We start from the raw sequence: 23,801 nt of genomic DNA, 5'->3' as shown, positions 1-23,801 counted from the left end.
ACTTCTCGGAAACATCATGGTGCTTGGCACAGTGTTTGGCAATCACCTGCTGAAGGGATGGTTGAACGAAAGGGGGTCTGGGAGGATGGATAGGTCACAAACTAGAACATCTGATATGGAGAAACAGGAGACATTTAGACTATTTGTCTTTCCTGCCATTCCTGTTATCATTAATTGGAAGGGTATAGAACCAGAGGGGAAGGAGACTCCCTTTCTTGGGCTACAGCTCAGGAAATGGGCTTTTATTGCTTTTCTTCTTAATCTCCTTCCTCAGCAGTCAGTCCATCCATACCCCTAGAGGCCACTGTGATAAGCATTTCTGAGCAAAGTAAAGAGAGCTTATTAAAAAAGGCCTGAGGATTTGTGGGGGCATAGCCTGTGCAGACAGGCCAGATAACTAGCAACCCAAGGCATGGCTAGGGACCCAAGCTCTATCTCAGACTTGTCTCAGAGGTTTCCCAGGCCAGGTCTCTCTCAGGGTCCTGCCCTAGTTCCGCCTTTGTTCTGCTTTTCTGAAAGTAATTAAAATAAAGAATTCAAGAGCCCAAGAGAACCATGGGGTTGGCAAGTCCAAACCCCTAGGAATGGCATACACATTCAGGGTGTTTATTCATCAGTACTTGAGAGCCAAGAGTACATTCACCCAAAGACAAAAAATGTGAACTGCCTGATCCACAAGTGGGATAAAAGCTGACTGCTATATTAATGACCGTGGTGTTTGGAGGACTGTTGTATTGCCACCTTGTTTTTCATATTCTGAGGGAGGTCCAGTCAAATGATCAGCAGCTCCACAGGCTGCCAATTTCCATCACATTCAGGATCTCTCGTGAACCTGCAAACCAACTTCCTAGAGATACAAGGAGTGACCTGTACATTTTCTAACTCTTGAGCTGTGCCTTGCACCAAAGAACCAGAAAAACGGTCTGACCTCATGGAACTCAGCCACCACTTCAGAAGCCAAGAAAAGCCAATTTTTTTTTTTTTTTTAAAGGATCCCATTAGATGGAAAGAGAAGGAACAATACTATGCTAATATCTGCAATGAAAAAGTTCTCTCTACAAAAGAAGCCAAACTCCAAAGTATGGCAGTATAGTATACTATACTATACTATATGATTTCATTTACAGAAAGTTCGAAATTAGACAAAAGTCTCCCACAGTGTCCAGAGTCAAGCGATGCTTGCCTCTGTGTAGGAAGGATGTGACAATAAATGGAAGAAGCATGACAGGGGCTTCAGAGATGCTTGAGAACATTTTATTTTAATCTGTGTGCTGGGTACATGAGTCATGTTTACTTTGTGATAACTCAGGTTGTATACTTAACAATTTGTAGGAGTTGATGAGCTTTATACACACAGAAAGAGGATTATGCTTATTGCTGGCTGCTTGCAGAATCCCATCCATGTACACTGGGTCACTTTTAAAAAAGAATAAACCCATAAGCCTAGTTTCTTATCTTCAAATGGTGTTTTCACTGTTTTCAAAATCAGTCAGGTTATTTTCAGGCTATTATGCATATCAGGGCCTAATCAAGCCCTTTCCTGCACTTGGTCAATCTCTGAATGGGTCAAAATCTGCCTATAGTCCCACAGGCAGATCAACTAAGTCATCCTCAGGCCTCCCTGGTCTGACAAGGAAAGCAAGAGACACAGAGCCCATAGGCTAAGTTAAGCAACTTTCTCCAGATTACACAATGCGCTGCTGGTGGGGGGCCTTGCCATTTCTATCCAAGGGCTATCACTTTTCTACTACAGCTTATTCCACAGGGGCCAATTAACACACACTCTCCTTGGGGGACAGAAAAAAAAAGCCCCTGGAACTCATGGGGTCGTTCTTTGTATGCAAGGCACACAAAGGGGTTTACCAAGTTCTTCTCCAAGAGGAAATCTGGAGAGCCAGGAAGAGGAGGAGGGACATGCTGAGTCTGCAGCAGGGCATTGCAACACAGCCCAGTGTTTTTGTGGAAACGATGTTCCCCTAATCAAAACAGAGTTGCATAAATGGACTCACTCCACTTAAGAAAAAAAAGGAGAAAAAGAAGAAGAAATTTAAAGCCTATAAATAGGAACCACACAACCCTGATTAATTTTAAAGTTCTTTCTCCACTGTCTTTTTTAGATAGTAGCTAAAAATAAAGGCTTGAAACTTGAAATAATGTAAGCAACTAATCACACACAAGCGCAGGGCTTTTCCCATATATGGCTGGGTTATTCTTCAGCCTTTGAAAAGACCAAATGAAGAGATGGCCAACAACCAAAATAATCCTTCAGACATTTGAAAACGAGGAGAAAGAACTAGAAGAGTTGGTGAATGACAAACAATTATGAGGCTCAATGGGGGTAAATGACACTGAGAGGGATTAGTTGCCATAGTACTTTAAAAACATGGGCACATGCATTTTGACACTGGACCCTTCTATAAAGAGACTGTTTTGCCCTCTGGCCTTGGCACTAAGAAAACTACAGCTGTGGTGATTTAACATAAAGGACTTAAAGAAGGAGAGAAGTGCAGGGGCATGACTGAAAATTTAATTAAGGCTCTTCTCAGTATGAAATTTGTAAGGGTGATGAGGGCACATCTCAAGGTCAGAAAAGAGGGACAGAGACATGTGAAGAGGGGAAGTGGGTAGGGATTTGAATGAGATTCGAGTATAAACAGCAGAGGTCGGCTCTAGAAGACAGCTTCCTTATGATGGAAGGTTATTACAGTGTCTGTTGGGTCCTGCCTGAAATGTTTCTGTAGAAAGATAAACATATTCATGCCAAATAAATGCAACATAGTGGCACACAGTCTGTGTGAGACAGACTGGAAAAGCCACATTTGCACTGTGTTATATGGTCTGCAAAGCCTCATCATAGATATAATCTTGGACACCAGGTAAGGCACCTGCTTTTACTGATATGGAAAGGGGCTCTGAGAGGGTAAGTGACCTAACACACGGTGTCTGACAGGCGACTTAGTGCAAGAGGGCTGGAGTGTCGAGCAGAAGGTAACACTCCCCACGGGCAGGCTGGGAAAATTTCACTCACAATGCCTCACGAAGAGCACCAGTAGGTGTGCCAAATTTAGGTTCATGTTTTGGCTCATCCACTACCTCTCTATGACTGTGGGTGAATAATTTTCCTTCTTCTGACTCAAACCGCCAACTGGAAAATGATAGGGCTGTCCTAGATGACGGGAAGCAGGAGGTGGGAAGGCATGGGGAGACCAATGTGGGCTGAGGGGCCACCCTGCTCTTGCCTTCAGCTGTGAGCCTGTTCTCAGAACCCTGAGATGGGACTGGTGGGCACTGTCACCACTTTCTGTTTGGAGACAGCCTTCCTCTTATACACAGAAATACACAGATGGCACTTGGATAAATGGCTTCCAGAAGGTAAGACTGGAAAACGTCTTCATTCCTCCAAAAACACAGTAACAAAAACTAGTGACAAGGCAACATGAATTTGAAATGTTCATTCCATCACTTTTTTTTCTGTCTCTATGGGATGGATCTTCTTCATACTTCAGATTCTTTTTTTGAAAAGAAGCCCTATTTTTTGACACTTCTAATGGTTTTCCCATGCATGCCCATAAGGCTTTTTATGTGGCTAGGGACTGAATAATAAAGAACAGCAACAAAAATAGCCAGCATCCTTCACCAAGGGCCTATGACACTCCAGGCACCACTGCCAAGCACTCTGCACCCATCATTTCTGATCTCTGCAACCACCACACGAGGGCAGTATTACTGTCTCCATTTTATAGACAGGCAAACAAGGGCTCAGACAAGTTTAGGGATTTGGCCAAGGAAGGCCATCTTAATTAACTGAAGGGCTGGGATTTAAACTGTCGTCTGGCCAGTTCCAGAGTATGTTCTTACTGCTGCTTCTTCACTACGAGACCTCCAGTCAACATGCTAAATGCATCCACGACTCTGGGTGATGCTACTTATTTACAATTTCTCCTCATCACCATCCCTGCAAAATGGGATACTTGCCAGGTAGTCTTACAGCATTCCCACCGAAACTCAAAGCAGCTGGAGGAGAAGGAGGGTGAAAAGGAAGGTGGGCTGAGCTGATGATGGTATGATGAGGTGACCCCACATGCGTTCCCCCTGCACCACTGGAACCAGGTGCAGAATTATGACTTCACTTCCAAATCACTAACCTGGTGAGGCACAAGCCCGAGAGAGGTTGGCGGCTCATTCATGCGGTCATCACTGCTGCTGGCAATGGCGTAGCCCCTGAAAAAAAGAAAAAATTACAGGTACTTGTCTAATAAAAGTTTAGGTTTAAGACCCATGAGGATGATCTGGAGCGGGGCCATGTGAGATTTATAAGGATAACCAAAAATGCCCCTTGTGAGAAAGCACGAACTAGCAAAAACCTAATTTCCATGAGAGGGAAAGAGGAAGAAGAGCACACACACAAAAAATGCCTGAATTTTGAAGTCAGAAAGGCCAGAGCTTATGACCACAAGAAAGTTGCTTAACTTCTCTGTGCTCTCGGTCCATTAACTATAAAACAGGAATAAGACCATTATGAGGCATAAATTAGGAACAAGTTAGACAAACTGCCAAGTGCAATGTTTGGCACATGCTAAGCAGATTGTTAACTCCCTTACTCTAAGATAGTCTTGTAAAAAAGCATGGGCACATTTTTGTACTGAAATTTTGAAATGGAAAACTTTCCAACCTTAACTTCTTGAGGTGATATGAATGCTACAAAAATGGAGGAAGGAGATAGAACAGTGAGGAATTAATTGGGCAGGAGAACGGATGCACTCTTCCCAAATGACAAGTGTGATGTCTCCTTATGGCACAGAAGACATGTGACACAGGACCTGGTTTCAGCCTACAACCAGGGCGAACACTGCAGACTGAGGGGACAGTGTCAAGGAATGGCAGAATCGGCTCTCCAAGAATTTATCCCAGATACACCCTGTCAGGAGGCCACATGACACTTAGAAGGCAGGGGTAGCCCGGGGGATGACAAGATGAGAGGAAGACAGAAGAAGAAGAAGAAGGAGAAGGAGAAGAAGAAGAAGAAGAAGAAGAAGAAGAAGAAGAAGAAGAAAGATGCTTATTTTCATTTAACTCTGTTACACCTAGACTAACTATGTATTCTACCAATATTGTATAGAGGTCATCTTTTCAATCCTGCAGAAAAACTCTTGAGTCATAAAATAAAGAGAATATTCAATGTTAATTTCTGAGAATTAGAAAAACAACTCTTTCAACACTTCAATTCTCTCCTTTATGTGTTACAAACAGCATAGCAGGATGATTAAAAAGAGTTTGGAGCAACACTGTCTTGGGTGAAAGCCCAAATATACCACTAACCAGCTTTGTGAATTCCCACAACTTATCCTCTCTATGACTCAATTTCCCCCTCAAAAATGGGACAGGTAATAGTTCTTTCCTGATAGATTGGCTATGAGGATTAAGAGTTACTCTTGCAGAGTGATTAGAATGGTGCCTAGCACAAGGTAAGCACTATATAATAAGCATCTGACAAACAAAATAAATTATAGTGTATTTGTCAGATAATTGGGTGTAAAAATCCATTTGACTTCATTCTGCTAGCTGACACCTGGCGGCAGACCCTTGAGCAGGTACAGAGAGAATCTTAAACTGTTTAATCATTTTTCTTTTACTTTTTTCTTTGTTTCCTTTCCTTTTCTTTCCTCCATCCCTTTCTCATCTCTTCTTTCCTTCTTTCTTTCTTAAAATTGCTGGCTCTATTCTTGAAATTAATTTAATTTTACCTCACTTCTATTTATTACAAGATGAATTAATTATATTTTTTATAGGTCATTACGTAAGAGCTTCTTTCTTGGAGCAGATAGGGTGTCCAGATCACAATCATGCTAAGCTTTGTATCTTTAATGTAACACATATACAGTATAGTAATCACATAGAGTACCATAAAGCCAAGGTCCAGTTGAAACAAAACATATCAGGTCACTCACTTCTCTACTCTCACATGCAAGCTAGTACACTACGAGTGCTTAATAAATTAAAAAATATATTTTTAAAAAGTGGTATGGCATTGGTAGGCTAGGTAGTCATGACCAACCCTCCACTGAAAACAAACAGAAAGCTAGATTCCATATTAAAACTTTTGTTTGAAAGCATGACAGCTACCAAAGTAGGGAAGAAATGCAGAGCCAAGATCTGTGAGAGGAGAGAAGCCCATAGAGCTCAACACAGCATTCTTAAGGGCAACTTTCTGTCATAAGGTGATTACAAACTTCCAAAAGCAGTGGCTATAGGATCCAGAAGCTGAAGAGTTATATGGACAGACAAATGGACTGGAAGGAAAAACTAGAGTTTGAGGTCTGCCAATAAGGAAGAATCATGAAAAATAATCCAGGTGTTGGATTGGGAACAATGGGGGTTACATTATAGGAATAAGAGTGAACCAGAAATAGACAAGCCCTAATTAGACTTAAGTATTCCAGGACTACTAATGTATTTGGTCTTGCAGTTTTCCAGAGGGAAATGGAAATTACATCATCTGGGCAATTTTTCATATATAATGTCTAATAGTGAAAAATAATCAAGCAAAAAAAAATAAATAACCAAGCGGATTTGAGAAACTGGGGAAACTGAAAAACTAACTGGATGTGAAGTGATATGAAGGAATTACTTTTATTTTTATATGTAAAGTATCTTTACTAAAAAGATGCATTTTTATGAATGAATTGCTACGTCTTGGATTTGCTTTAAAATAAGCCAGTGGGAAGAGAAAAAATGGGGATAATAGTATAGATAAATGATGATAGACCATATGTTGGTAACCATTGAAGCTGGGGGGTCTATACAATGGGGTTTATTATTTTATATATACTTTTTCTTTCATATATGTCTGAATTTTCCATAATCAAAATGATTTGTCTAAAAAAAAGAAAAAAATACCAGGTACTAGAGGAGGTAATACATAACCAAAAGCCAAGGTCAAGGTCAAAAAACAAATAAACAAAAAACAAAACCAATAGGCAAGAGGAACAGAATTACAGGAGATCCAGATAACGGAGATACATTATAGAATTAAAAGGAAAAACATAATTAAATGTTTTCAAGGAATGAAAAAGAGCAAAATCACAATTTCAGCAGAGATTAGGAAATGTATAAAATAAGATCAAATGGAACTTTTATAACTGAACATAAAATAATTTAAAACTCAGTGAATGGTTTAACACATATTAGACTTAGAAGAAGAAAGAATTAGCAAACTGGAAGATAACCACAAATTGGCAGACTGAAGCAAAGAAAGACAAAATACTGGAAAATACAGAAAAGGGCATAGGTTGATTCTGACATGCAATTAGAAACTCAAAAGGAAAGAAGACAGAAAGGAGCAGAAGCCATATTTTAAGAGATAATGGCTGAGCATTTTACACAAGAGAGGAAAGGCATCAAGCCATGGGTTCAAGAAGCACTAGAGAACACAACCAGGAAAAATACATAACTAGGTATATCACAGTCCAACTTCTCACAATCAAAGACAATGAGAAGGCCTTAAAAGTAACTAAGGGCAGGGAAAGAGGAAGAAAAACAAACTGTATCAGAGGAGCAGCAGTAAGTTAAACACCCAAGTCCTCAACAACAATAAAAACACCTACAGATAATAGGACTATACTCTCAATGTGCTAAAAGAAAATTACCCCCATTATCTTCAATTCTATACCCAGCAAAAATATCTTTCAAATATGAAGACAAAGTTATTTTCAGACAAACAAAAACTGAAGTATCTTCAGTTTTCCTATCACTAGTATTATCACTAGTATTCCTAAAGGAAATAATAAAGGGCATTCTTCTGGCAGAAGGATAATAGCCTTGGCTGGAAGCTCCAAGATACAAAAGGAAATGAAAAGTAACAAAAAAGGAAAATGCCAGGCAAACATAATGAATACCACTACATAATAATCTCTTCTGGGGTTTTAAAATATATACATAATTCAAAAAAAAAAAAATGAGTGAGCATTCACTTCTGTTTGCCAACCCAACATCCATTCTCCACATCTATCTGATCACAACTTTGTTCAGGGAGGCAATGTGCCCAGATAAAACAACCATATTTGTCAGTCTCCCTTGCAACAAAGTGTGGCCACATGATATAGGAGTTAGAATCAATGGGTGAGTCTTCCAAGAAAGCTCTTTAAAAGGGAGCAGCCTCAACTAAGCTGACAGGTGTTCTAAACTTTAACACAGAAGAAGTACTGGAGGTAGAGGTGGCAAGCATAAGGAAGAAAAGCTGACAGTATCTGGTAGAATGGTAAGAAGGAACTTGAGTCCCTGATGGCCTAACAAAGCTTTTGTACCAACTCTGGATTGCCTGCCTCTAGGCTTCTTGCTGCATAAGCAAAATAAACTCCCATTTGGTCAAGTCACTGAGGATGTTACATAAAGCCCAATGCAATTTCTATCACATGTGATTCATGTATTGCCTTGCAAATGTTCAGGCCTAAGGAGATCAAAACCTACTAACAGAATAAAAGCATGAAGGTCCCTAAGGCCTCCACCAAAATGTTTATTTTTCCTTTTCGTCAGTTACCAAATAACTCTAGGAGAGTTCAGTTCCAGAAGGATGCAGAGACAGAGCCCCGAAGATCACATGATAAGCTCCCCCAGGCCAAAGAATCAGATTGGGTTTTTCAACCTTGTATTTTTGAAGAAAAAAATTCTCAGAAGAGTCAGGCTGAGAAAAGGCCAAGCTGTCTTTGTTTAAATGACCATCTCTAAAGAGTAAACTCACCCTTCTGGATGCTGCAAAACAGAAACCATCAATTCCACGGCCAGGGCTCCTGCAATCATGGCCAGTCCTGGGCGGCTCACAGTGCACTGCTGGTCCAAGGTCCGGTCTCTGGTTGACTAGAGGAACAATCATTGATGTGTGCTCAAAGTTTCAGTCCACTCAACTGTGCTGTCTGAAGCAGAGTGATTAGAACAGTGCCTAGCACAAGGTAAGCACTATATAATTGTGCTTACTATCGTCTGCCTCCACGTTAAAGCTACATAAGATAACCAGACGTTCGCTCACTGTGGGCAAAGAACATTCAGCCTCAAATAAGATCACTTCTTGGAAGTACCAAGAAAAACAAAGTATACAACTTAGGTAACGAAATGAGGTAATTTGCTAAAAGGGAATAACAGTAATGAACAATCAAAGATTGGGACCTAGCTTCCCCATATATGGAGTTGTGTCATGTGCTCTTTTAACAGATTCAAATCAACCCCACTGTGCTTGGTAATTGAGGGACACAGAGAGAGGCAAATGATTCTGCCCTGCCATTCTAACGGAGCCAATGCCTCAGAGTGCCTGTGATGTGGGGTAATTCTGCAGTCCTCAGCTCCTGTGTGCTTCTCACAGTGTGGACATCATGTCACACTGAGTGTGATCTTTGGGCTGAAATACAAGTATTTTTGCTACAACATGGCTCCAAACACAAGCCCTCATTGGTGCAACAAAAGAAATTCTAACTTCCAACTTTAGGCAAGTTAAGAGGTTGTTAGGGATGATTTTGACTCTGAAATTTTCACCTTATGAACAGATACAACTTTGCTGCAACTGACTCTTAATCCTACTTGTTGGTAATGATGAAATAAGAGGACGAGCTGTATATTATAACACCACTGATGAAGATCATCAAGTCATCCTTCTTCACACGGAGAATATTTATCTTTTTTTCTTTATACAGGGAGGCCATAAATCCAGCCATCCAAAAGAGGTAGGAGTTATTAAGGAACGTGTTTTTAAAGAAGGGGAAAATGAAGGGAAGCATAAAGAAACACCTATGCTTTGTTTCACCAGAAGTGATTATCTGTTCTGATAAAAGACCATTCCTACAGACTGTGCTTTGTGTGGTGGCTTTAACGCCACAGAATCTTACATTTGAACAGTGTACTGCCTGCTGTTCAGAGCACTTTCACATCTGACCCACCTTGCACTATGAGCAGTCAAGTTAAAGTATTCTCCCCTCTCCTACTGGTAAAATAAGAGACACCCAGATAAATCTGAATTTGAGATAGACAACGAATATTATTTTAATACGAGCAGGTCTTGAATATTGCATGGGACAAATTCATACTAAAATATTATTCACTTGAAATTCAAATTTAAGGGGCACCTGGGTGGCTCAGTGGGTTAAAGCCTCTACCTTCAGCTCAGGTCATGATCCCAGGGTCCTGGGATTGAGCCCCACATTGGGCTCTCTGCTGATCAGGTAGCCTGCTTCCTCCTCTCTCTCTGCCTGCCTCTCTGCCTACTTGTCATCTATGTCTGTCAAATAAATACATAAAAAATCTTAAAAAAAAAAAAAAGAAATTCGAAGTTAACTGGGAATCCTGTATTTTCACTTGCTAAATCTGACAATCTTATGGGACTCGGCCCCATTCTGCAGACGCACGGGCAGTCTATGAATGTTATTTGGAATCACCCCACAGGCAGTGTCCAAGCCTGGACTGGAATCCGGGTCTTCAAACCCCTCACTTGATGCTGTCTTCAGTGATACAAGCACAGGAAACAGTGCTGAGTACTGCCACGGACCAATCTATCCTGCAGTTTCCCTGCTGAGCTTTCCACAAAAATGGTTGGTCACTGCGTTTAAGCTGGTGAACAAGAAGAGCTGTGCACAGTTTATGACACCAATCAAGGCTAGTGGGGAAATAATGTCACTCCCAAATTAGAGAATTCTTCTATTTGTTTAAAGACAATATTTAAATAGTCACAAAAGAAAGAGCTGGGTCTCTTTGCCCCAGGGGGCAAGACAGTTGTAGGAAATACCTGGAAGCAAAAAGAAATCTACTTACATCTCCTGGAGCCACCACATCATTGCAGAAATAGCAGCCAAGTTTGTAGCCAGGAATGTTGGCAAAAAGTGATGAGCCCAGGAGGTCAGCAGGTGCCACAAGGTGACCAGAACACAAGTCCCCAGCTCCCTGCTGCTTAGGTTTCTTCAAGCCATGTCTCATGACAACAAATGTGTCAAATCCCAAGGCAGCATTGATGACCAGCTGTGGATTTCAAGGAATAAAAGTCTAGAGTTAAGAGACACTTACATTTTAAGCCATGGCTAATTTCATATTTGGTCAACTTTTAAAATTTTTTAAATTTATTTTATAAATAACTGCATTTGAATGTACTTAGAGTCTAGAAGCCAATGTTAGTAAAAGCTACCCAATACTGAGGATTTACTTGACCAGTGATTATCATTAATTATCTACTTTGGTTTCATTTAGAAGTCCCAGATGAGATATTTGTAGTTTTATATTTCCTATTTACAGATGAGGATAATGAAAGTCAGAGCAGTTACTTCTATAACTTGCCCAAGGTCACTTACCAGGTAAATGTTTAAAACCAAATCTTGATAATTCTCAGTCTCATTCTTTCCACCATTGTGCTATCATCTGTCATGCCTACACACATTTTTTTTTTTTAAAGATTTTATTTGAGAGAGAGAGAGAGAGAGAGCAGAGTGAGAGAGAGTGACTGAGAGAGAATACATGAGTTGGGGAGAGAGGGCAGAGAGAGAGAGAGAAGCAGGTTCCTCCCTGAGCAGGGAGCTGGCCATGGGGCCTGATCCCCGGAGACTGGGAATCATGACCTGGGCTGAAGGCTTAACTGACTGAGCCACCCAGGGGCGCTAACAGACTTTTTTTTTTTTTTTTTTTTTTTAATAATAGCTTCACTGAGATATAACTGACACACTACAATTCAACCTTCACAGAGATTTTTTAAGGACCACTTTTTTTCTCATTTATATTAGAATTTCTCTTAGTTGTAATTTAACTTATTCTCCTAAATTTCTGGTTATATGGGAAGTTGGATAATAAAAAGTTCACCAGAAAAAAAAAATCACTCACAATCTCATGGCTCAAACACTTACTACTAATAGTTTTGGGTATTTCTTCCTGTTGTTTTCACGCTTTCTCTTTCCTTCCCCCCTCCTTCTACCTTCTTCTTGCGTCCTCCCCACCCTCTTGCTAAACAGAAGTAAATGTTTGTATATTTACAGATATAAACAGTTCTTATTAAATGTATACAATATCATATCTTGCTTTTTTAATATAATGTGATATTTTCCATGTTAAGTTTTTGAGAACATAATTGTGCATAGTAGCATAGTATTCCATCACATTTATGTACTGTGATTTATTTAACCATTCAATACTGTTGGCCCTTGAAGCTGTCACTGACCAAAAAGTAATAAATGATACAGTCCTTGTCCTTTTGGAGCTTACGTTTTAATGTAAGTAGAATATCCCCTCTAGAAGACCTCAAAGGGTTGCTGTGAAAATTAAATAGAAGATACCTATTATACTAGATGGTGTTGTATGAGGCAAAAACACCGTCCGCCAGCGGAAGCCTTTTGGCACCATGTCACTAGGTCATTTGCCAGCACATCTCTCTTCTGGAGGGAAGGCAGATCTCCCTCCAGGGTAATGGCACATCAAGTCACAACCAGACACAAAAGCCCCAAGATCCACACAATCTACCTTTCTTTTGCTCGCGGCAATGACGGCAGGAAGCCACCGGCTCTCTCTGGTGTCCATCAACAGGAAAACGACATCATGGCTTTCAATGAGCTGCTCCAGTTGTTCCACATCCCTGCGGGCTTGCTCCAGGGTGACGCTGGAAAAGTTCACTGGGTGTCCAGGCATCGGGATGCTCATGTTGAACCCTCTGGCATTCTGGGGAAACACCCAGATATACAGATGTCTGAAGCAAACATATAGGTGATATCTTAGAGCCCATTTCTCCCCATAGCTACAAGCATGCATGTGTGGTCTCTTGCAACCAGAAATTTCTCTGTCCATGATTTTGCCGCTTGTCCCTTTTGCTACCTGTGCCCTGTACCTTCTTTACCTCTACATTCTAGATTATCTTGTCCTGTCATCTCAGGGTCCCTGAGCCTGGATAAAGCAGCAAACAGAGACATACAGATCCTAGTTCCAAAGAAGGAGGTAAGTACTTCCCCTTTGAGGCAAGGAGGACACTGAAGAAAACCGTAACTTTGGTTTTTCCTATAATCTGAGGCCAGGAACCTCTATCAAAATGCCCTGTGCCTGCTCAGGTCCTCTGTCCAGTTGTCTCTCCCTACTGGTTCCCAAACTGCCCCCTCCACCATTTCCTTAGTGTTTAACATCTCCAAGTAGGATATTATAACAAAAAACATTTGATTTAATAAACTCACATAAGATTAGAATGACTGATAGTTATGCTTTAATCTTAGAGGTATATGCACTTTAAAAAAGCTCTCTAAACCAAAAAAACTCTCTAACCTACGACAAGAAAATCTACTTAGGAGCGTATAGATCTTTTTTTGGAGGGGACAGAAGGGGCATGAGCTATAGCAGAGTGTGGTACTCAAATGAAACTTCATTCCTTGTCCAAAGAAGTTGTCAGGTGGCCCGGATTCTCTTCAAGTGTGGGGACTCAGGAGTTTTCATAGGGACTTTAGAACAGCTCTGTAATTTACCACTGGTCCCCTGAAGGCCCCACGGTGTCTTGGCAGATTAACAGTGAGTAACGTATGGGTGTCAATGAAGCCAGGGACATTAACTGTTCACAGAAAAGGAAGTGTTCTAGAATCACAAACTGCACCCTTAACTCCCTGCATAGGGCTGGCTACAGGGAGGAGTGTGAAATCATTAGCTTTTTCGTTCATTTCCCAAAACCTGTCACCTACCAGAAGAACAGCTGAGGTGGGGAGGGAGGACAGAATAAGTAGGTCCTTTTACAAAGGAAAAATCTTTTTTTTTTGTGGATTGTAGCTATGTTCTTCTTACCTTGAACTTTAAACCTAATCTCCGGGATTCAAGGAAGAGACAATACTAGCAAAAGCAATGATATTTAAAAGAACGAAAAAAAGTTGTAGGCAAAATAGGAAAAGATGCCAGACAGAAAGGACTTCAGAAAGAGGGTTCAAAACAAGTCCATTTTAACAACAAGAACACTACAGAGGCAGCTATCTGGACCTCATTAATTAATTCACTCATTAAGCATTATGCATCTACCAGGTACCAAATACTATAGCAAACAATAGCAGAAACTACAGTAATGTTATTACCTTATTGTCTTATTACAATTGGCAAAGTATTTTCATCGGTGGTAGCTTGATCCAAAAAAGGTATTATTTAGGTATATTAATGACACCAAGATTAAAGCATAACTACTCAACACCAATTCAGATCTTTTCAAGAATAAAGATCCATACCCACTTCACTGACCTACATGATTCTCTGCTTGCTAAAACTTCAGCCAGTAAGCCTACTCGGGACTGGCTCTCAGCCCACCATTTAGATTCACATACCTAAGGCTAGAATTCAGCAAGTTTCAACACGGCAGTTTTCAACCTTGGCTGCACATCAGAACCACCTAGAGAGGTTTTAAAATTCCTAATGCCTAGGCTTTTCCCCAGACTATTTAAATCGGAATTTCTGAGAGTGGACCCTACCATCAATATTTTCTAAAACTCTCCAGATGATTCAAATGTATAGCCAGGGTGAAAGTTCACAGAAAGTATAACACACAGATTTCAAGTGTACAGTTGGGTGTGTTTCAATAAACTGCATATTAACCACTGCATACACCTACCAAGACATAGGACACTTCCATCACCCTTGAATGTGCTTGTGTGCCCCTTCCCAGTCAATTCGCACCACTCCCACCCCCACTGGGACAACTGCTGTTGCAACCACTTTTTAAAACCCTGGATTAGTTTTGCCTATTCTAGAACCTCATATATATGGTATCCCACAGTCTATACCTGTTGGTGTTTGGCTTCTTTTGCCCAGCACAATGCTTTTGAGGTCCATCCATATTAGTAAAGTATCAAGAGTGTGTTCCTTTTTGCTGTATGAAAATACCTCAATTTTTTACTTAATGTCTCACTGACAGCTATTTGGGTTATTTCTAAATTTTGGCTATTATGAATAAATCCATTATGGAAATTCTTCTGTAAGTGTTTTAGAGTATATATGTTTTCATTTCCTTTAGATAAACATCTCCGAGTAGGATTTCTGGGTTTAGGTTGGTTTAGTTTCATGAAAACCTGCCGGACTGATTTACAAAATGGTTGAGCAGCAGACCAAGAGCTCTGGTTGCTCCCCAGCCTGACAACATTTATCCCTGTCAGTCTTTTTAACTTGAGCCACTTTAGTGGGAATATCTTCATGGTTTTAATTCCTGTTTCCCTGAGACCACAGATGTTGAGCATTTTTGTGTGTGCATTGGCCATTTATAGGTCTTCACTATGAAATAAATGCCTGCACAAGTCTTTAGCCCCTTTTAAAAAAAAATCCTTGTCTATCCTTTTATTATTGAGTGTGGTAGATGTTGTTTATGGATTTTGTTTAATAGCTGTTTGCCAAGTAGACATACCATGAATGTTTTCTGGGTTTTGGCCAGACTTTTCACTCTCTTAACGGAACTGATTGGGAAGCAGGAGTTTCAGGTTTTGATGAAGTTAAGTCCAAGTTATCCATTTTTTCACTTATGGTCAGTATTTCCTGGGCCCTAGGAAACCTCTGTGTATCACAAGAACACTGTGCTACTTTCTCCTGGAAGCTCGGTAGTTCAGCTTTTATGCTTAGTTCTGAACTTACTGGAGTGTCATCTAAGGGCTCAGGGTGCTCCATGAGGGCGTTCCATTCTGGATAGGTGGGATTCTAATGTCTTCCAGCCTTGGGGGAGCTCTGGAATCTCCACTCTGCTCACAGCAAACAGTGGTGCTTTTTTGCCCAGCCTCACAAAGTCACAACCTGAGCTCATGCAGCTTGATCTGGTCAAAGACTCAAGGTGCTGCCCAGACTACTACTCTGCTCAGCTCCCATGTCTGATACTCTGTCCTGTGCATTCCAGCTCCCTTAGCTGCTCTGAACTTGGATGTTAGTTTTCTCAGCTCATCAAGCCCAGGAACATCTCCTTGGGCTCCTCATGGGCTTGAAAGTGCCTCCATGCAATAGGCTGGGACAAACATTCTTTATTTCCTTTTTGTCTAGGACCATTGTCTTTCCATTGTTCATTGACTGGAGAGAGTCATTTTATGTATTTTACCCAGCTGCATAATTGTTTATGGCAGGAGAACTGATCCAATAAGTTACTCATCAGAGTTAAAAACAGACGTCCAGAGTTGGGTTTTAAAAGCTCTATGGTGGTTCCACAATCCTACATTTTATTGCCTTGTCTTAGAAAAGGGAACTTCACATAATTATTTGACTTATTAATGGTCAGGTTTTTTTCCTATTCAATTAATTCAACTCCAGGATTATACAGGGTATTTGCAGCAGAATAGTTCTTTCCATGTCTTGTTCACTTAAGACATGTCTGAAGCCTGGTATGAGGAAGGTGATGAGCAAGTATTTGTTCAAGGAAAAAAAACACCACACCAAACATACAAAGCAAGCACCATAAGCCTGAGTAACCTGTAAGTGAAATTATGATGCACTGCACCAGGACTTAAATGGATTTTGCACACTATCTATTATTTTTTATAAGGCAGGAAGGATAAAACTATAACAGACCTGGTTCCTGGCCTCAAGGACTGAATACCTAGTAAGGAAAGCAGAGTAGCACAATGTAAGTGCCAAGGAAGATGTCTGACCTGGTGGGCTAATGGTTTCAAGAAAAGGTGAACTTGATCTCAAATGCCCAGCAAGAGTCAGCCCTAGCTTTGGCCTTAGCTTCTATTCTGGGCCTTTCTCTGTATTCCCTGACCTCCATGCTTCAGCTTCCCTGGTTTTCCTTGGTGCCACAGAAGCGCTGTGTTGTCTCCTGACTCAGGCATTTGTACAGACAGCTCTGTTACCCTTCATCTAGCTGATCCCCACTCATCCTGCAGCTCTTAGCCTCCTCAAGGGAGTCTAACTTAGGTCAGGCTGCCTGGCAAACATCCTCACAGCAACTGAGCTCCTAGTTCATGCACTTACTACAATTATATCTGTTAATGAAATCAGTTATTGACCATGTTCCCCCTCTGGACTACAGAAGCCCCATGTAAGGGAGACGGAACTTTGTTTTGTTCCCCAGTCTCTAGCACACAGAGGGCCTTAAATATTTAATGACCAAGTAAAAGAATAACTGAACGAATAAATAGGGAGGACTGCACTGGATCACAGACCATTTGGACAAGGAAAAATTTCAGGCAACTAGTAGCAGAGGTCAGCTTCAAAGCCAGGTCTGTCTGGGCCCTGAGGGGAATTTGTAACACTTTCCAGTGATAGACTGGATTATTCTTTCCAACTATGCACTGCCTCTCGCTAATAGAATTAAATGTCTTCACCCTTTGCCATGTGACTTTGCAGGACCTCCCACTAGGAAGGCAGAGCAGATTGTCCAACTCCACTGATCTTGGGCTTGGCTCGGTGACTGGCTTTAGCAAGGGGATGGAGAATGCTGCACTGTATCACTGGTGAGCTGAGACTTTTAGAGGTGTAAGTTTTTACCAATCCTTTTACACTTCCACCTTCTACCATAAGAAGAGCATGACCCAGAAGACTGCTGCTCCCTTAACCTAGATTTTAAAACAATGACACATAGCCCAGATTGGAACTTGACTTAAAGCCTGGAGTCCAGCCTAGCCCAGCAGCTAAGCCACAGCCAATCTGCAGACCTGTGAATGTGAAATAAATGCCTATAATAGTAAGGCACTGAGATGTGAGGATTGTGTGGTATGCAATAATGTAGCAGAAACCTAGCTAATATGACGGGGTTCTAACATTCTTATTTCTTTTGGCATCAAGGACCTAGCTGGGGACACAGCTGGTATTCATCAATAGTCTTAAATTAAACCCAATAGATGATGTTCCTCTGGATCACTGGTGAAATGGACAAAACAAACAACATTGCTCTTTTAAAGCAAGAACTAAAATGAATAAATCTAAGACTGAGTGATTAAACAGAAAAGCCTTGAGAAAGGGGTTTTTTTGTTTGTTTGGTTTTGGTTTTTTTTTTTGTAGCTAGCACTGAGAACCTCTTAGGCCACTTTAAGTGTTAGCAGATGCTTTGGAGACATCTAACCTAACTTCTGTCAGATAAATTGATTTAGCATGCAAGATGCACATTTTCTTTTGTGGATGATCTTAAAAAACAAAAACAAAACAAAAAAAAACCCTGCCAAGATTTGAATCAAATGAACCGACGAACTTTTCTCTTACTATCTGGCATTTTTAAAGTAAACAATGCAACTCAAAAATAAGAAAACAGCTTGAGTAAAAAGCTAAATATTTAGCCAGATATTCCTTCTGCACAGACTACATTCAATTTAGTTTCATAAGCCTGTACTAAGTAATTATCAAGTATTCTGGTGATGAAGAAAGAATATCCTATACCTGAGCTACCAAGAATCCCCTTGGACTAAGGCAGTATATAAAAATATGCCAAATTTTGGGGGGCAGTATTTTGCCAATATTCCCACATTCCTTAACTTAGATAATGCTTTGCAACTTACAAAAACATTTTTTTCATAAGTGCTTCATTTTATTTTTAAATATATGAGAGTTTTGTTTTGTTTTTTTAATGCCCATCTCTGAGAACAGGAAACAGAAGCTTGGCCATATAATGAAGTCCTGGGTAGTAAGTGACAAACATCCATTCCCCGAGATTAATCGCAGGAAGCTATAGGAGACAAGCTCTGACGTTCCCAAACAGCATCACGTACCACTCCAGGGAATATTTTCTGAAGTCGGTCTGCTGCAGCCAGGGCCTTGGGCTTACCGCCTGCTAGGCAATCTTCAAATTCATAGAGAGGCTGCCTCACAGGATTGGAGTAGGAGATATTGGCGTTGTCCACAAATGTGATGTGTCTGACGCCCCAACCCTGCATGGAAACAAGAGATCAGGGTGTGTTTCTGATGAACATGTCAAGGAGTATCTCTCTTTAAAGTCCCTAAAAGAGGTATTGCTTGGGGGTAGCTTGGGAACCTCAAATACAGGAAACTTCAGAAAATGAATTTTGCAAATTCAGTTTTTGATCCACAGAAGGTCAACTTCCTTTAAAAGATAAAATAATTAGGGGCACCTGGTTGGCTCAGTGCGTTAAGCCTCTGCCTTCAGCTCAGGTCATGATCTCAGGGTCCTGGGATCAAGCCCCGCATCGGGCTGTCTGCTCGGCGGTGAGCCTGCTTTCCCCCCTCTCTCTGCCTGCCTCTCTGCCTACTTGTGATATCTGTCTGTCAAATAAATAAATAAATAAAATCTTTAAAAAAAAAAGATAAAATAATTATATACCCGGTGCCTGGCTTCCTGCAGTAATGAGACTAAGAAATGTCAGAGTGGGTCTGAATAATAACTCATTATTTTTGACAGTGGCACCAGAGGAAGATCTGGAGGTGAGTCCCATAAGAATTGTCTATGTTGCTATCTTAAAAGGATTAGTGATAAGCCCCTAAATGTCCTTGCTTTCCCTTAATGAATAATTAAGTATAAATAACAGCTCACATTAAAACTCACTTAAAGCCTGAATTAACTCCTCAGAAAAATAACTTAGTTATTCCCTGTCGTATAACATCAAAGAAGATTTTGTACTACTCCTTCAAGACGTAAAGGCCTTATTAATATTCGGTAATCCACCGGACAATTCTATATTCTCAGAAATAGTTTGCATGATTTCATATACTTCAATTATAACTCCTAGAAAGTCTTATAGAACCACACAATTTTGAAGTGAGATGGAATCTCTAACATCCTTAGTCCAATTATTTTGTTCTACAGAGATGGCAAGAGTAACCCGGAAATCATTTAAGGTCATAGATCTGGTTAATGGTTGGGAAGGAATGAAACCCAGAGTTGCAACCAAATGAAGATGCCTACTTTTTGAAGAGTGAGGTGCAGTGTGTGTATTTTAGCAGATCATAAGAAAGCATAGTGATCTAAGAGAAGCCCTGCCATGACTGGCTACAAAGCTGATTCTGCTCTCTCTCTTATTTCAGTATCTTTCCATTAGGGATTCGGAAACTCAATTAGGCTGATGGTTCCAAGGGCACAGTCAACAGAAATCCAAGATTCATTTGCAGGGTTGAGAAGGACAGGCCAGAATCCATCCTTTCAAAAGCATAGTTTAGGTTATCTGTTTTGAAAGCCCACTAGTAAACTTTGGTCTACTCACCCAGTTTGGTAAGTGACTTTTACCAGCAAAGCAGTCTACCATGGAGGCAGAATAAAGGTATGGGAAATCTAAAAGTCACTTGTGCTTGGTTTGGGGACATTTATTTCTGAAGTATTTTTACCTTCCTTAAAGTAATGCTGAATGGACAGCAAGGAAGACAGTCTGGGAAGATGCTGGGCAGTGGGAAGAAAGCCAGGTAAATTACAAACAGACCACAGGTTAGCCACCTGCAGGGGTGGGTATTTGCTTCTGGCTTTTTGGAATGCTACACAGTTTAAATGGCTAACCTGCCAAGATTAAAGAAAACTGTAACACTTGATGCTGGTGAGGGTGTGGTGATGAAAAGCTATTGTACTGGATGAGAACGTAAACTGATGAAATTTTTCTGGAAGACAATTTGGCAATATGTTTCTAGAATCTTTCAAATGTTCATATCTTCTAGTCTATTTGCAGCAATCTATCCTCAGTAAATGCTTCCAGCAATTTATCCGAGGAAGTAACCTGAAATATTAACAAAATGTTCCACAACATAATTTACAGTTGTAAAATACTGGAAACAATGTTAGCATCTACCATTAGGGGAATGTCTCAGAACAGTATATTTCATCATTTAAGAAGGCATATTCTATAGTCATCAAAAATGCCTGACAGGCATCATTTTTAATTACATGAGAAAGTGTTACAATGTTAATAGATGAAAGCAAGGGGCATTATTATAAATAAGATTTTTTAAATATATATTTAACAAACATTGAAGGAAATAAGAAAAACTGGTAGGAAAATGGGTGTCTTCTTTTCCTGCTTTCTAACTTTGACACTACAAATTTTCTACAGTAGCTTTCCACTGACTTTATAATTTTTAAAAATGTTAAGAAAACCTAAGCACCTAATTCTGGAAGCCAGGTAAAGAACAATAAAATAAATTCCACAAAACAGGAAGATATTAATGAAGATAAAAGTAATTATTAATGAATCTGAAAGCAAAGCAAAACGAGAGCAAAAGCTATAGAACTAATAAATAAATCAAGGACTTAGTCTTCCAAAAAGACTGATAAAATAGACACGCCCCTCTGGCAAGTCTGAATAAGAGAAAAAAAAGAGAAAACATAAACATGCAACCTTAGGGATGAGGAAAGATTTTTTAAAAAGACAAAGAGAGTCTTGGGGCGCCTGGGTGGCTCAGTGGGTTAAAGCCTCTGCCTTTGGCTCAGGTCATGATCTCAAGGTCCTGGGATCGAGCCCGCATCGGGCTCTCTGCTCAGCAGGGAACCTGCTTCCTCCCTTCTCCCTCTGCCTGCCTCTCTGCCTACTTGTGATCTGTCAAATAAATTAATAAAATCTTAAAAAAAAAAGACAGAGTCTTAAAAGATGCTAAGAGAATACTGTATGTATTTTGTGTCAATTAATTTGAAAATTTCGATGAATAAAAGAAAATTTACAAAGGAAATGAAATTAAAGATTTACTCTCACTAATAAATGCAAATTAAAAAGCTCTGTTTTGTACAAGTTTCTAGAAGTACAATCCAGTAAAATGTTTCTGGAAGGTAATTAAGCTTGAAAAAAAAACCCACATAAACATATTGTACATAGTATATATTGTACATTTAAGTGCATGTGAGTATACACACAGTTACACACACATATATGTATGCATGTGCATACACACATACATTCTCTCTAAAATAACAATTCTACTTCTAGGGCTTTTTTCCTAAAGAAATAATCCTAGACATATGTAAAGATATAAAAATGTTCATTTCAACAGTATCTCAAAAAAATATGCTGAAGTTTGAAAAAATCGAGGACAAGGTCACTATGTATACATTATACAGAACACACAGAGAACCACAATTACTTTTCTATAAAGTTAAGAATAAAAACCTGTTACAGACAGTATACTATGATCCAATTTTTATAAATATAAACAGATGACAGCAAAGATGACAAATGTCCCTCTATGTTTGCATCTGCCTATGAAAACTTCAAGGAATGTGATATTGGGTACTAATCTAGGAAGTCTTCTTAATTCTGGGAAATGGGACTTGAGATGAGGGTGGAGAAAGACCTTCTGTTTCTACTTTATAATAAAAGTATGAGTGCCTTTCATAGTTAAAAAAGATAACTGAGAAAAGAAAAAGGAAGGGAGAGAGGGAGGGAAGAAGAATGGGAAGAAGGGAAAGGGAATCTGGGAGGTGGAAGGCAATATGGTATTGCAAAATAAGAAAAGAAGCCACAGCTTCAGAGGTACCATTTGGCCCCCATAAACTTACCATCAGTGTCCTAGCTACATTACAACCCAAGGTGCCAGCTCCAAGCAGCAGACACTTGGCAGACACAACCTTGTCTAAGTCCAAAGTAGGGACCAATCTCCAACACATCAATTTGAGATTTAAATCCACTGATGACTCAGCTAACCTAGAAAATGACAGAATTATTTATTCATTCAGTCACTCATTTATGCCCCATCTTATCCTAAAAAGGTAGAAATCATCTGAATAAGAAACTGAGGAACAAATCCTGAGCAAAATGGGATCAAAGGGAAAATAAGATGAAGCTTTAGGGCAGTAGGGAGGAGAAATGGCACACAATTTGGGCCACCGTAGACCACTGCAACTGCTAGTGATACGCCATAAATTTGATACTGAGCCCCTAGCAGCCAAGGTGAAAATGCAGACATGGCCACTTACAGGAGTCATTGTAACTATAAATAAAAAATAAAAAAAACACCAGCTACTTAAGAGGAAGGTTTTCCCTAATACTGAAAACCAAAAAACATTTTCCACATCCCCTCAAAAAAGGGTGCACTTATATCATCCCTTAAATACAACACTGGTTTCCGTAAAATATTTCTTACAACGTCCTTCAATGTAGGCTAATAGGAAAAATCAAAGGACCATGAATAAAGGACTAAAAGGTAGTAGGTACCTGTAACTAACTAGGTTTGAGTGTCTCAGCTCAAAGCAAGAACAAAATTTATAATGTCTAGAAGAGTAGATGAACTGTGTGCCCTTCCGAGTCCCCACTGGTGATATTTAATTCTCACAACCACACTTAAATCAGGCAGCGAAGAGTGGAGTAACACTTGTCATTATAAACAGCAGCCCCTGCGCTGCCCTGAGTGATGTGGTTGGCCTGACGGAACCTTCTGTGTGTCCTGGTAACAAACAGCCCCATTGGAGAAAACAGCTTCCAAAATATACCTTTTGGGGTCCATACATTCACTGAGGTTCACCATCCTCGGTCCCATGCCGCCTTTCTGGTTTTTTTCCCATCCAACTGCTTTGGGACAATCTTAAAGCAAATAAAATAGTGAGTTGAATGAAGGAAGGAAAAATAAAAACAAGTAAGTCAAGTAGCAAGAGGGCCAAACATTAATAAGCTTTCAGTTCACTTCTTTCTCACCGAGGCTCCAGGGCTTGACCTTGCACGTACTTGCTAAGTGGCTGGCCATCTGCCCCAACTACCCACACCCTTGTGGAGAGACCACCAGACCTGGGCATGGTTTTTCTGTAGAAGGGCTTCTGAAATAACCCTTGATTTTCATCTGGTTGCCTCCACTTCCCCAGTTCCCGGAAGTTGCTCAAAATAAGACGATCCCCTCTGGGCTATGTATAACCCTGTGCAGAGCTCTCTAACCAAGGAAGACCAGCCAGTGTGACTACACTTTTCCGCTGAAGTTCCCACCAGGCTTTCAACCTCTGCATTCAGTTCCTC

The 23,801-nt window shown here is 40.3% G+C and overlaps 1 protein-coding gene across 6 annotated transcripts in view; it reads right to left on the bottom strand.

Moving 5' to 3' along the window:
• Window positions 1-23,801, bottom strand: part of ATG7 (autophagy related 7) — a 244,917-nt gene that overhangs the window by 172,583 nt on the left and 48,533 nt on the right. For all 6 annotated transcript variants that reach the window (XM_032841624.1, XM_032841621.1, XM_032841623.1 and 3 more), the window contains 7 exons: window positions 23,288-23,378; window positions 22,358-22,502; window positions 18,642-18,800; window positions 12,478-12,672; window positions 10,792-10,995; window positions 8,738-8,853; window positions 4,146-4,221 (listed from right to left, as the gene is read on the bottom strand). In XM_032841624.1, the coding sequence (XP_032697515.1) occupies window positions 4,146-4,221; window positions 8,738-8,853; window positions 10,792-10,995; window positions 12,478-12,672; window positions 18,642-18,800; window positions 22,358-22,502; window positions 23,288-23,378 (986 nt within the window). The remainder of the gene's footprint in view (window positions 1-4,145; window positions 4,222-8,737; window positions 8,854-10,791; window positions 10,996-12,477; window positions 12,673-18,641; window positions 18,801-22,357; window positions 22,503-23,287; window positions 23,379-23,801) is intronic.

The sequence above is a fragment of the Lontra canadensis genome, unplaced genomic scaffold, assembly GCF_010015895.1.
Source record: "Lontra canadensis isolate GAN:19392208 unplaced genomic scaffold, GSC_riverotter_1.0 scaffold124, whole genome shotgun sequence".
NCBI classification, from domain to species: domain Eukaryota; kingdom Metazoa; phylum Chordata; class Mammalia; order Carnivora; family Mustelidae; genus Lontra; species Lontra canadensis.
Note: the sequence above shows the minus strand (reverse complement) of the source record. Positions and strands in the feature narration are given on the sequence as shown.